Source organism: Gambusia affinis, linkage group LG13 (assembly GCF_019740435.1).
Source record: "Gambusia affinis linkage group LG13, SWU_Gaff_1.0, whole genome shotgun sequence".
Taxonomy (NCBI): Eukaryota; Metazoa; Chordata; class Actinopteri; order Cyprinodontiformes; family Poeciliidae; genus Gambusia; species Gambusia affinis.
The window spans coordinates 8,654,420-8,668,134 of record NC_057880.1 but is presented as its reverse complement, the minus strand read 5'-3'; the positions used below and the strand labels follow the sequence as shown (position 1 = coordinate 8,668,134).

At 43.3% G+C, this 13,715-nt stretch overlaps 1 protein-coding gene across 1 annotated transcript; it reads left to right on the top strand.

Annotated features, from left to right (window-relative positions):
- Window positions 1-638: 638 nt before the first annotated feature.
- Window positions 639-4,943, top strand: olig3 (oligodendrocyte transcription factor 3). Its single transcript, XM_044136885.1, is given in 5 exon segments — window positions 639-807; window positions 887-1,098; window positions 1,100-1,219; window positions 1,221-1,326; window positions 4,849-4,943. Coding segments are annotated over 5 exon segments (702 nt in total).
- Window positions 4,944-13,715: the final 8,772 nt, after the last annotated feature.

Sequence of the window (13,715 nt, the reverse complement as noted above, 5' to 3'; positions counted from 1 at the left end):
ATTATTATTATTATTATTATTATAGGAACTGCGAAGAACTTTCCAGAGTCTGTAGTGATCTGTGTTCACTACACTTCCGATCAGCCGGACTGTCTCCAGACTGAGGAACCGATGAATGGAACAACTTACCTTCCCAGTCCTGCACATTTTCTGGTCAGTCGCCGTCCAAGGTGTGTAACTTCATATAACTCACCATTTTCTGTTTTATAGACTTCATAAAGTGTTTTGGGGTTTTTTTCCAAGTGAGTTTAACGTTTATTGTTTTCTAAGCAAACTTAGTTTGAAAAATGATGGGCTACTTCAAGTTTTACGCGCAACTCGGCTGTGCGTAAAGTGTTTGTTGTAGTTGCGGCAAAACCTTAGAAATGAAACTGCTCAACTTTGTGCGTTGATGTTATAGCTTTGTGGTCACTAAATCGACAGCTTTAAAACCGACCGGCTTGTTCCTGTGTTTGCTACAGAAGCGGAGCGCTTCGGGCCCCTGGCAGCGTCCTAACAATGCCAGTGGATCGCCGCGCTGCGCGGTCAGTGGGACAGTCAAAGCACGCCGCCCCTTTCACGCCGGCACGTCACTCTCTTAACCAGGCGTTATGAATGGGAAAGCCGCTTTTGTCTGTCCCAGCGTATAAATACGCGCCATGACTGTCCTCTTCGTGCGCACACGGAAAGAGAGAAAGTCGGCAGCCACCGAAGCAAAGCGGCTACTGCAGAGCGGCATGTTTCTTCGAGACCACCATCCACACCACCACCACCACCACCACCTCCACCAGCACGTCGGCTCGTCCGTCACCTCCTCCACGCAGAGCGGCGAGCAGCAGAGCCAAAAGATAACCGAGCACCTGCGCGCAGTGGACGCAAAGTCCGAATGAACATCGCTTGTTTCAAGCAAGCAGCAGTAGACGGACAGCAAAATGCAAACTGAAGAAGCAGGTCACCGAGGAGGAAATGTACCAGCTGAGACTCAAGATCAACGGCCGGGAGCGGAAGCGCATGCACGACCTCAACCTGGCCATGGACGGGCTGCGCGAGGTGATGCCGCACGGCACATGGGTGTTGCGGAAGCCTCTCTCATCTCCGCTGCTGCTGGCCAGAATGTCCTGATGTGCAGATTACAAGTTACGAGATGAAGCGGCTGGTGGGAGAAATTTACGGCGGGCAGCACTCTGCTTTCCACTGCGGGACCGTGGCGCACGCGGCAGGCGCGAGCGGACACTCGACGGTCCCGGCCGCGGCCGCCCCTCCACCCTCTCGCCGCATCCTCCACGTCCTCCACGCTGTCCAGCGCGCTTCCCGGACTCACGTCCATGAGGGCGCCCCACGCGCTGCCTGAAATGATGTCCGACACCCAGCAGAGACTGAAAGATGATCTGACGTCTTGTACATAAAGAAATCAGGGCATGGGATGCATGTTGTCGTTTAGTTTGTTTTCTTGATAAACGTATATAAGAGAAAAATAAATTTAACCTCCTTGTAACAAGGACATATAAAGACTGACTTGATTTTTCACCCCCTCGCAGGTGAAAAGGCGCAACAGGACGCCACGCTCCTCCGGTGTTTGGGTGAACTTAGTTTCACGGCACCTTGTGACGAGTGGCGGAGGCTGCTTGAACGTTTTGTTTTTGGTTTCGTATCAGGTGTCATTTTGTGAAAAAACGAAGAAAGCTTTCCGTGCCTTGTACCAAGGAGTTTATACACTTACACGAGAGTTAAGAGATTCATGGGGATTTGGCTGAAATGAGTTGGAGTGAAACTGTTTAAGATCCATTTCAGCAGTGTGGCATATAAAGGTTGTTTCTTTTTCTTGCATGTTTGTGTAATGATCTCGGCAATACTGTTTTTTGCGGAAAAGACTTTGCCCAGAGACTCTGTGTGTTTATTTTTGTACATTGTTGATGATTAATTCAAACAAATATTTATTATCACCCAACGTTCCTGAAGTTTCAATAAAACTGAAATTATGGATCATAAACGCTGTCTTTTTTTCTTCCATAGTTTAAACATTATTATTATTATTATTATTATTATTATTATTATTATTATTATTATTATTATTAGTGAATGTGCTACGAATTCGTTTACGTGTTTCCACCATATTGTACATCTAAAGTTTTACTCTAAGAAATTCAGAAGAAGGGATTTAGCCACACAAACCCCCACCCCCCCAAAAAAACAAAAAACAAAACAAAAACATTTCAAATATGTTTATGAAGATATTTTCAACCAGATTCTTTTCTCAGTAATTTCTACGCTACACACTAACATTTGTAGAAGTATTTAAAAAATATTCAAGGATAACCCAGTAAAGTATTAGTCAAACGGTTTGCAAATCCTAATAAAAAAAAATATATATAAACTTTTAGTTTTAAAGAGAAATTAAGTGAGTTTACTTCTAGCCTTTCCTTCTAACCTTTAATAAAATAATAATAATAATAATAATAATAATAATAATAAAATAATAATAATAATAATATGCCCAAAGTACAAGCTTTTTTTCCCATCATCTTGTTTTCAATAATCCCTATAAAAAGCATTTTGTTCTCAGAACAATTCGTTCTTTCTTTTTCCTCATTTTTAAAACTTTATTTTCTTTTTTCTCAGAGGCCTCACGTCGCACAATGATCTTGAATGAACATCGCTTGTTTCAATGCGCTGAGAAAGGAGAGACGGACATGAAATGACGGAGCAGCAGCACCACCACCACCACCAGCAGCAGCAGCAGCTCCATCAGACGGGACGCGCCGCGCCTGGGGAAGCGCAGAGCGGTTTGTCCGCCGGCTCCCATGGGTGTTCCCTCCCGTCTCATCTCCGCAGCCGACAGAATGTGTGTTTGTGCAGATTACAAGTTAATTGTTCATGAGGGACCGAGAGGAGCAAAATCACATCAGAGAAATGCGTCGGGATTACAGGCTGCTAAATGTAGAAGATTATACATTCACACCAACCCCCTCTCCACCTCCCCTCTCCCCCCCCTCCTCTGCCTCGCCGCATGCAAATGCCTGTGTGGATTAAGTACCGGAGGGTGGGGGTGGGGGGAGGGGAGTGCGAAAAATAATAATAAAAAAAAGACTGAATAAAAGTGAGTTAAGACGGCCTTTTGTAATTTACTCGGCCGGGAGAAAACACAAGTTGAGAAAGAGTGAAAGAGTTGGTTTTCTGCGCCTTGTTTTTGTCTTTAGGAATGAGCGCGGCCCGGCCGTCCCCTCCGCAGGCCGCCAGATGGGATGTAAATAGCTGGAAAGCCGCAATGGCCTTTTAACCGCGCAACACCGAGGAGGATGTTGTCAAGGGAAGCTGGCGGTTTGCGAGTTAATAGTCATGAGTTGGGGTAATTACTTAAGGTTTATTATGCTCGGGGTTTCAAAGGAAATGGACTCTTCAATGGGCCGAGAAATACTTCTTAATTCTGGCTAATTAGGAGCCTGAGTAAAGCGGACACAACTGCTGCCGCCGCGGCGGCGATCAGCGGCCCTTTGTGAGTAAACAGAAATAACGCAGTCATGCACGTGCAAATTGCAGGCAAAATACACATGCAAATCAGGTATTAGAAAGGAAACGGAGCAAATGCCAGATTACAGATTATCCTGGGTTTTTTTCCCTTCTCCTTAAGAGTTTGCAACAAGCATTCTCATTAATCTTTTGTTTTTAAAATCTTGCTGGTGTTTAGATCCACCTCTACTGAAGCAGACGGACCAATCAAATATTATGAAAAATTGGATATTAGGACAAATTAAATAAATGTGGCAAAAAAGGAGTAAAAGTCCAACTTTTTTGTGAGTTTAAATATTTCCCAGTTGTTTTTTAAAAAATATATATATATTATTATTATTTTATTTTTTAAACTTTGGCGGGACTTTTGATGCGTCTACTTTTATTTCTAAAATAAATACAATGCACACGTTGCATGAAAACGTACAAATTCCGGTCATCACGTTAAGAAATGCTGAAATAGGAGAAATGGAAAAAGCAGGAAAAAGGCGTTTGGGGAAAAAAAACAAGATTCTACAATTCTTACGATTGAAAACAGAAGAAACCACAACAATATGACAAAATGAAACCACAAACAAATAAATAAAGCGTCTGGGTGAAGCTGAGTGACAGAGAAGCCGCTGAGAGTCTTTTGTCGCTGGTTACTGGAGGGACTTGTGAGCATCAGCTCCTCTTTTCACAAGGCTTGACAAACGACTGGCCCTCCAAAGAGCACACACCTGTTACTGCGAGCTACTCGAGGTTTATCACTTACAGCAACACTGCTTGGTCCACGCTCTCCTCGAGCGCACACGCAGACACACGCACGCACGCGCACACACATTTGGACAAGGATGCTAACAAGGCGAGAAATGCTGTCCGACTCTTTCCCTGCACTCAAACCTCCAAACTGAAACTCTGAAAAGTTTGTTTTAATTAAGCTGTAACTGCCAGCTCATTTACAGAGACGAATTTTATTTTATTTTACTTTATTTATTTTATTTTTTTTACGGAAAGCTTTCGTGTGACGGACATATATCTTTTACCGCTGCTGTGTTCATGGCTGCGGGGTCGACGCGGTTTCAGTGTGAAGTGCTCTACTTCCGCTGGTTTGTTTGTTCACTCGGGCGGCGAACCGGAGCGGGGCCAGGGCCCGAGGGCAGCAATTGAAAATAAATTTCATCTTGAATAAGAGGCGAGACGCCGCATCAGTGGAGCGGCTGTAGAACAAAAGCAGTTGAGGGGATAAGTTATTGGAGGGGCTGACAGGCTGAACGAGGTTGATTATAACCGCCTGGTCCTGCTCTCTCTCTCTCTCGGTGTGTGTGTGTGTTAAAGTGAAGCAGGTGCAAAGGCCATTCCCTCCATGATTCTACCCCGGTGTGTCCGCCCCCTCCTCAAACCCTGCCCTCCGGGGTTGGGTGGGTCCTTGGGGTCCTTCCCCCTGTCCTCAGCTGATTCCATCGACTAATGTTTAAGCCATACTGCCAAAAACAGAAAGCATATTTCCATCATAAGAAGCGCTCTGCCGTCGCCATCAGCGGATGGACTCATTTGCATGTTAATTGCGTGGATGGAGAAGGGGTGTTGACACCTTCTTTTGTCCACGCGGGGTCGCGGGAAGTGAAAGGACGGGCCTGCAGGAGGACGTACATGTGTGTTGCTGTTTCAGGTCGCCTGTGTCATCTGTTAGCGTGGGGCGTTCAAACAAAAATAATAAAAAAAAATGTTCACGCTGATTTATTATTGGGGTGTTTATAAATCATTGAGAACAAACTGAACACTTCACTCAAGCACTTTCAATGCGCTCACTTTCTACTTTTTTGTTGTTTTTGTTTGCTGTATTTGAATTAAAGCGTCCCTTAATTCTTGTTTTCACAAAGTGTATATCTTAATCTAAACTTTAAGCAGTGAGTCTTGTTGAACTCCTTCGATTTATCTCCGATAGTTGATAAAATATCAGTCGAGTCAAGTGTATTTTTCAATATTGTGTTTTTTTAATAATTTCACTCATATTTCTAAATTGTCCCAGTGTGTAATGGGTTTAAACTCTTACAATCAAGATAATTACTGATTTACGTAAAATGGAGCTCTACTGTAAAGATAACAGTTCAGAGAGTCTATGGAAGTGTTTTAAACACGAAATAAATTACACAAAATAACTTTATTGTTGTAAATAAATGACTTTTTCAAGGGCAGGAAAACTTACAGATGAAAATAGAAACTTTGGTTTTGCAGCTCTTTGGATTACAACGTACTGGATTTGATGGAAATTTAAATTACTGGTTATAGGTGTTCCACAGGGTGCAATGTTGGGTTCAATCCTTTTCTAAATTGGAATTTTTTTATTTATTATTACATAAACAAATCTGTCACTCTCGTTACATCAGTACTGTTAAGTCTCTTATCGGCAAAACTCAATATGATGCTGACAGCGGAATCCTTCATCTACATCCTGAGGTTGTGACGAATGTGCGAGTTAAAAACCCAACGCAGTTAAGACGTACTGTGCGCTACCACCACCCACCCGCTGGCACAGCAGTTTGTTGCCATGGTGATTGAATGCAGGCTGGTGGGTAGACATTGCTGAACAAGGAGTCAAATAAATTTCCTAGCAGAGAAACATGGAGCATGAGACATGCTCATAAAGCTTCCTGAGGTCTTTTAGTCAACTTCCTGTTGTGTCGAAGAGAACTTTTGACGCTGCACATTAAGTAGCAATAGACCTGGAAAAGAATTAGCTCAGTTGTCCAAAATGATCCAAAATGATCTGAAGCATTTAAGTGTGAGCAAAAGGTAAAAACAGAAAGATAGAAAGCAATTCTGTGAGCAGAAGATTGTTTTCTTTCCACACTTCCATTTATGTGAAGATGCAATAAATTAAGGGTTAATTGTTAGCGTTCCAACTCTTGAGAATAAGAATGACAAGAGTTTTCAGTTCAATTTTGTAAATGTTGCACCATTCCTTCAAATTCTCCCGTAATGTTTTTCTACTAAACTCAGAAAAACATGTTGAAAATTAGACGTATGGACCCTAATCCAAAACTCAGCCCATGATATTTATAATAATGCTTGGTAGCACTGATCAGTCTTAACAATGTTCTTTTTTTATTTCTCTCTTTTAAAAAAAAAAAAAAAATCACCGTTTAGTGAACAACTTTTCTGTTTTAAATAAAAATAAGTGACAGTGACATGTTGCGGTTTTGTATACACACACACACTTGTTCACACACAGGCCTGTTAAAGAGTCAGTTTTGTGTATTAAATACAGATCCAGTCAAACAGAAAGCCCCTGCATGTGTGCGTACGCGTGTGCAGCATGGGTGTGTGTGTGTGTGTGTGCTAGCATTAATATCCTCCTACAGTGACTGACAGATGGCGTTCAGTGTTTGGCCGTAAATGTGCTCTCTGAGTGTTTGTCTGTGTGCCAGTCGCCTGTAGTTTGGAGACTCCCTGTGAGAGTCTAACTGTCCTGACACTGCTCAAAACCAACTGTCCTTGATTGTCGACCATGTACGGACCGCAGCGTAAGTGTGTGTGTGTGTGTGTGTGTGGGTGCGCGCGCGCGAACGCGAGGGTGTTTATAATGCGGTGTGTACCAGCAGCCTCCTGGAAAGAGGAGCAGAGCAGGCCGAGGGAGCAGCTGTTAATGGGAGAGATATATCTATCTGAATCTCTGGCCGCCACATGCTTTGAATCTGCCCAGAGGAACGACTCTTGCAGCATGATGACAAGAGGAAAGCTGAGCAGAAGGAGTAGTTTTTATTTTTATTTTTCTGCAATATTGACGATGGAGCGACGTGTGTGCGTGTGTGTGCGTGCGCGCGTGTCAGTGTGTGCCAGCTTCAGGCCTGGCACAGTGCTGGGTGACAGTCCCCTCACAGCGGGGGGGCAGCCGGGCGACAAAGTGAAACATGATCGCGAGGAGAGCGAGCCACGACTGAAGCCAAGAACAGACAACACAAATAGAGAGATCAGAACACGTCTTTGTGGGCTCCGGTCCGAAATGGAATTAAAAAATGTGTTTGAAAATGTCTCTCTTATTGGAGGAAAGGGACAAAAACTTTTAAAATGAAAGAATTTGGATTGTCCACCAAGTTTGCTTCTTTCTTTTAGAGAGTTTGAAACCCACACAACTTCTTCCTGTAATGGGAAGATGAAGTTTTACTTTTTTTAAGCTTTAAACTATTTTTTTAACAGAAACTGTGTTCAGAAAGCATTTCTCCTTCCAATGAAGTAAGACAAGCATTATTCAGCATCAGTACGGAGCCCAAATCCGTTGAAACGTTTTATGATAGTTTCTCCTCACAGTTTGACTTTGCTTCTGTGTCATACCTTAACTGTGGTAATAAATCTCAAAGGTGGATCACAGCTGGGTTTTCTGTGACTGAAGACACCGGGGACAGATCGCTGACATGAAAACAAATGCGACAGGTGAATAAAAATATTAAAAAAATAAAATATTAATGAGTCGGTCCGTATTGAACATGACCCAATGCGGACACTTTGGCCAGTTTTAAGTTTCACTAAAGAAAGACCCCTAAATGCACAACAGAAAAGAAATGGTAGGTAAAATGGATTATTATACGTAGATGTTTGTTGAAGGAGAAAATCTCAAATCAAAATGAAATTCATAGAGTTCTTTCACAGCCATTCGTAGTTTTAAGGGGAAAGGTCTGTCACTCATCCACACGTTGCATATAGATCATTAAGTTTAGATCTGGCCTGAACTGAAAGCATGGATATCCTTTCTTCTAACCATCCCACACTCTAAATACATCAGTATTTGTAGTTGTGATGCAACAAAATGTGAAAAAACAACAACAACCCATAAGTCTCTTCTTCAAGGTGGTTCTAGTTAGAAATAACTGCAGGAAAACGCTACAGTACAAAGTCAAAAGCAACACTTTGTCGCCATCTCACAGTTTATGATCCTTTATTAGGATGTGAACAGTTGTTATGCACTCTGAAGTGAGGCTGAGCAGGAAGAGACCTTTGTTTCAGCTTTGCGTTTATCTTTCAACTGAACTCAAAGAAGACAAGCTCCAACATCCCAGAGGGAATTGATCTAACATCTCTGTTGGCAGCTTCATGAAGACAGACATAACAACCTCCAACTGGAGGTACGTGGCTTGGCATCGGCCCACGTTTTGCCCCCTCCTTCCCCACTGTCCGTCTAACCTTCCCATCATCCGTCAGCTGGCAGAAGAAGAAACCCACTTTACACCTCTCCTCTCTCACTCTCTCTCTCTCTGAGACCAGGTGTTGTGAACATTTAAAGAAGAGGGCTCCACCTCTGAGGTTGTTAAAGCTTTTTATGACGCTAGCTCTGTGATCCAAAGGCTCTGCTACGCCAGCCGCTAGCCTGCTACCTAGCCCTCCCTATTAACTGGGGCTGATGTTAAGGCAGACGTTGTTCTCGAGCCTTTGGCCTGGATTCAGCTGGCGCAGTCAGGCCTCAGTGTCGGCGCTGCCAGGCCGACTCCCGTCACAGTTGTTGGTTTTGATCAATGTCAACATTATCAACACCCAGACAGCTTGTTGGAGAACAAACAAACAAGCAAATGATGCATCAGCACCTCATGACGATCTGGATCAGGAACGTGTCGGTCAGGAGCGCAAAGACAGACACAAAGACGGCTGCGCAGAACTTTGCAGATGTTCGTCATCAGCATGTATAAACTTTTTTGGTTTATTTCAATTGCTCCTTTGTCACAGTGGAAGGATGGAATAGTATAAACGTGTTCTATTTGGTTTATTGTGTAAAGTTGACCTTTTTTTGCACTTTTCATCCTGTCACAATGTTATTCTCCCATGAAAAACAGCTGATTCTTTCATGCATGTTTGATAAATCCTTTACTCTCCCATGGCAACCATTCTGGGGCGCCTTTTCCACAAGGCTCCTCCGAGGAGCTTCAGTCTCTAGCCACACAGAGCAACCCTCGCTCTGCGCTCCTTCAGACTAGTGGCAGCAATTAGCAAACACCCGCTGGAACTCAGCCGATTATACAAAGTGAAATGCAGTTGACTTAATAGGGAGACTTTGTTGCAATGACCTGCTGAAGGCAGAGTGCCGAAAAAAGCAGGAGCTTCTTAAAGAGACAGTAGCCATTTTCAAGGTGTCAAATTACAAAGTCAAATTTCTTTTAGGTAATGTTTGATATATACGTTGTTATTACAATAATTGAAGGCAATATAAATATTTGATTGGGCTATAAACTGATACTATGTGCCTCAAAAGTACATTAACCACCCTCTTTACTGCAGCACTGTCACGAGGAGTTAAACCCCAACCCTGATTCTACTATCACCATGCTTGACCACTGGGGCCATGCCGTTAAGATTTAAAATCTTTAACGTTATTGCTAAAAAGATTTGTATTGTCACACTGGACAATGCAAAACCTGCAGGCCATTTTTGTCCTCATATCACTATACTATTTTTTTTTCTTCACTCAGAAGCCCTGAGGTATGGATGCATTGCCGGGTGGGGAAGAGTGAAAACGCACAGGGAAGGAACAGCTCTAATAACAGACACGCATTACCATGGGCGTGAAACCATAAGTAACAGCACCGTTGGGCAGCCTTTAAAACACACACACACACATGCACACACACACAATCAGTGGATGTATAGGCCAGAGTAATCATATGGACAAATCACAACTGTTCTGGCTCAGTAATGTCTGGCAGATGTTAACGCTTTGGACTTAATGACTCCCCTGAGAGCTCACCCAATCAGACAGGACACAGTCATACGCCGGGGGAAGTGTGTCCACTGTGTGTGTGTGTGTGTGTGTGCGTGTGTGTGTGGGTGTGTGTGGGGGGGTGCACATGCATGTGCAGCAGAGATCTGAAAATTGACACACATCATTACATGCTGTTCATCTGTAAAATTTCTCGGCTTAATCAAGTTCAAGTAAGTAGTTTGAATTATTTTTGCGTGTCACACCGTTCAGCTCCTCCAGTTAAAATATGCCAACACATTTTATCACAGTGTGTGATGATGATCTACTGTACAGTGATAACAATGGAGTTATGTTTACAAAATTTACCCTTCATATTTTTTCTAAAAATGTACTTTATTTGTTTTACAACAGGGTGAAATGTTGTCGCATTTTGGAATGTGGCATTATTTTGGGCCTGATAATAATGAAAAGTTTGATGAGTCTTATTAATGTCTTACCTGCTAAATATGACATATTAGCAGAAGCTCTCTGTTCCTGTGGAGTCCAAATACAGTGAGCAAAAAATTGAGAGAGCAAAGCTCTTGTTTCAGCATTCACCCTAAACTAGAAAGCTTGACTTTATAAAATCTAATTTGGAAAATTAAATAAAAAGTCTAAAAGTTAGAGGTGCAAGAGCCTCCCTGTGTTTGTCATTCAGTATGGTCTCCCACATATATTAACCGTTGTCAAAACTGCAGAAACAGTTTATATTTACTTTGGAGGGTTTGCACTGCATTAAGCTAGAGGCAGGTACATTAAAGTACAACCTCTAATTCATTATCCTGAAATTGTTGTCATTGTTTCTGGTTTATTTTTCCTGATGGCTGTTAGCTTGATCACTGACAGCAATACACAAATAGTTTCTTGAAAGCACCAAACCGGGATGTGACATCATTCTCAGATTTAACTTCTTCCTAAAGCTAAAAAGAAAAAGAGTGCAACTAGATTGCAAGTCTCAACTGATTGACCTGGTGACGAACATTAGCCAAGACGTCCTTGGTAACTCTGGAGGATCCACAGCTCAGGTTGGAGAAAATATAAATCAGACAACTGTAAGTCAAGCGGGCTGTACAGTGGCGCAGTTGGTAGAGTTGTTGCCTTGCAGCAAGAAGGTCCTGGGTTCGATTCCCGGCCCGGGGTCTTTCTGCATGGAGTTTGCATGTTCTCCCTGTGCATGGTGGGTTCTCTCCGGGTTCTCCGGCTTCCTCCCACAGTCCAAAAACATGACTGTCAGGTTAATTGGTTTCTCTAAATTCTCCCTAGGTGTGAGTGTGCGTGTGCATGGTTGTTTGTCTTGTATGTCTTTGTGTTGCCCTGCGACAGACTGGCGACCTGTCCAGGGTGAACTCGCCCGGGACGCAGCTGGAGATAGGCACCAGCAACCCTCCCGACCCCATTAGGGAAGAAGGGTGTTCAGATAATGGATGGATGGATGTAAGTCAAGCAAGGTAAATAAACTGTAAACTTCCTCAGGTTGCCATCGGCCATATTGGAGACACATCATGCATGTGGAAGAAAGTGCTCCACTCAGATGAGGACAAAAAGAAACGTTTGGATCTATATGAATACACTTGGTGGAAAACGAACATCGGACTACAAAAAGGAACGAGCAAAAATCTCTTACTAATGTCTAAACATGGTAAAGACATCCCGAGAAGATTTGGTTAATTGTACAAAAAAAAATTAGCAAGTTGGAAACAATTACCAAGTTGCTCCTTCAGTATTTTCCCACCATGTTTTTCCCAAATACGTTATTACAAACAATATCCAGTTCCCTTCCCGAGAAGTCCCACCAAATTCAGTTTGTTTGATCAGAAAAAATGTTTTATCTTTGGAGCAAAAATGTACAAAAAAGGACCACTGACCTCTGTTCATCCCAGAAAAAAGTATCATTTAACACAGATGTACAGCGGATCTTTTGTTTTTGAAAAAACATTTTGAAATATATGCGTTCTTCACAATCATGCGGTCCTTGTGCAGGTCTGTCGCGCAAAATGCCAGTAAAACTTACTTAAGTCTTTGGTTGCATCAGGAGCAAACAGAAACCCCAGCTGAGACACAAAGTCCCAGTTCATAAACACGCCGTTCTCCAGAGCACAGTCACTTTCTGACACCTCACCAGAGCTGTCACTCATCCCCGTTGTCTGTCGAACAGGAAGAGCGCCCTCCTTCCCCAGTCCCTCCATCTGTTATCATCTCCCTTTCTCAATGAATCCTGGGGGCCGGCAGGGGCCGAGCGCAGGCCGGTCATCCCGTTAGAGGCCTATTAACGGCCCCCTGCTCTCTGCTGGGGCCGACCAGAGAGAAATCCATATCAATACCTGCCTATTTTGCCTCCAGCTGCTAGACACAGTCGAGCCGCCAGCCTGGCAGAGGCAGCACTACATGGGGCTCCTGTGGAAACACGCAGGGAAAAGGGTTTCAGTGGGAGCCTCCTCTCGGTCCTCCTGTTGCACCGACGGACAATGCAGAGTTTGAAAAGGCACACTTCCTAGTCCTGTCGGTTCCTTTAATAGTGGTGGTTGTGTCTTTCAATCACATCTGGCCAGCAGAGCTTAAAGTGCGCCACTTCCTCTAACGAGACAACAGACAGGACAGTGAAGGCGAGAAGAATGGACAGGAAAGAGTTAGCGGAGTAACCATCCTCAATTCTTTGGGTCCGTCTTATTTTCTGCTGCACTCATAACAGGTGAAACTAGAAGTTTACGTACAACAAGTAAAGGGTTTTCGTTTTTCAACAAGCTTCCCCCAGTAGTTTGCTGGATGTCCGACCTGTTCTCCCTAACAGAGCTCATTTGCACATGGCTTTTTTGATTTACCCCAAACTTCTCCAGAGGTCTGAGATCAGGGGTTTATGATGACCATGCTATAAGATGAACTTTACTGTCCTGAAGTAACTGCTTTGCTCTGGGTCATTGGAAGACCAACCTGCACCTGAGCTTTATCTGTCTGTCGGATTTCTTTAGTTGTTCCTCCAGCTTTTCTAAGTAAGGTTCTTTATTTAAGGTGCCATCTATTTGGCGACAATTGTATTGTATTTTCCTCCTACAACAATGCAGCCCCACACCATGATGCTGCCGCCGCCACACCTCACCGTTGGGATGGTACAAGCATTCCCGTTATTTCTCCAAACGTAAGAGTGGTCAGTGCGGCCGATCCAAACTGACCTAAAGCGACAGAAGAGGTCCGATTTGACTGCAGAGTGGGGAAATAAAAGGTATGTGTCAGTTTATTTGTTAACAAATGTCTGGTTTCAACTGGACATATACTGGTTGCATGCTGTCCCACTAAGCCTCCTCCATTTTAACAATGAAATTAATTTCTGTTTCTTTCGTAAATTATGGTATTGACTGGATGGCATTTCAAAGCAGTCAGCAGTTTTCTTGGGTTTTTTTTAAACCAGATTTTAGTCTAGCGCTGTCTATGAATCATAATAATGTTTGTCAAGCTCTTTTTATTCTACGACTGTGCAGTGACTTGGGTTAGAGTTACGTTACAGCTGCTATAATAATCTTCCATGAGT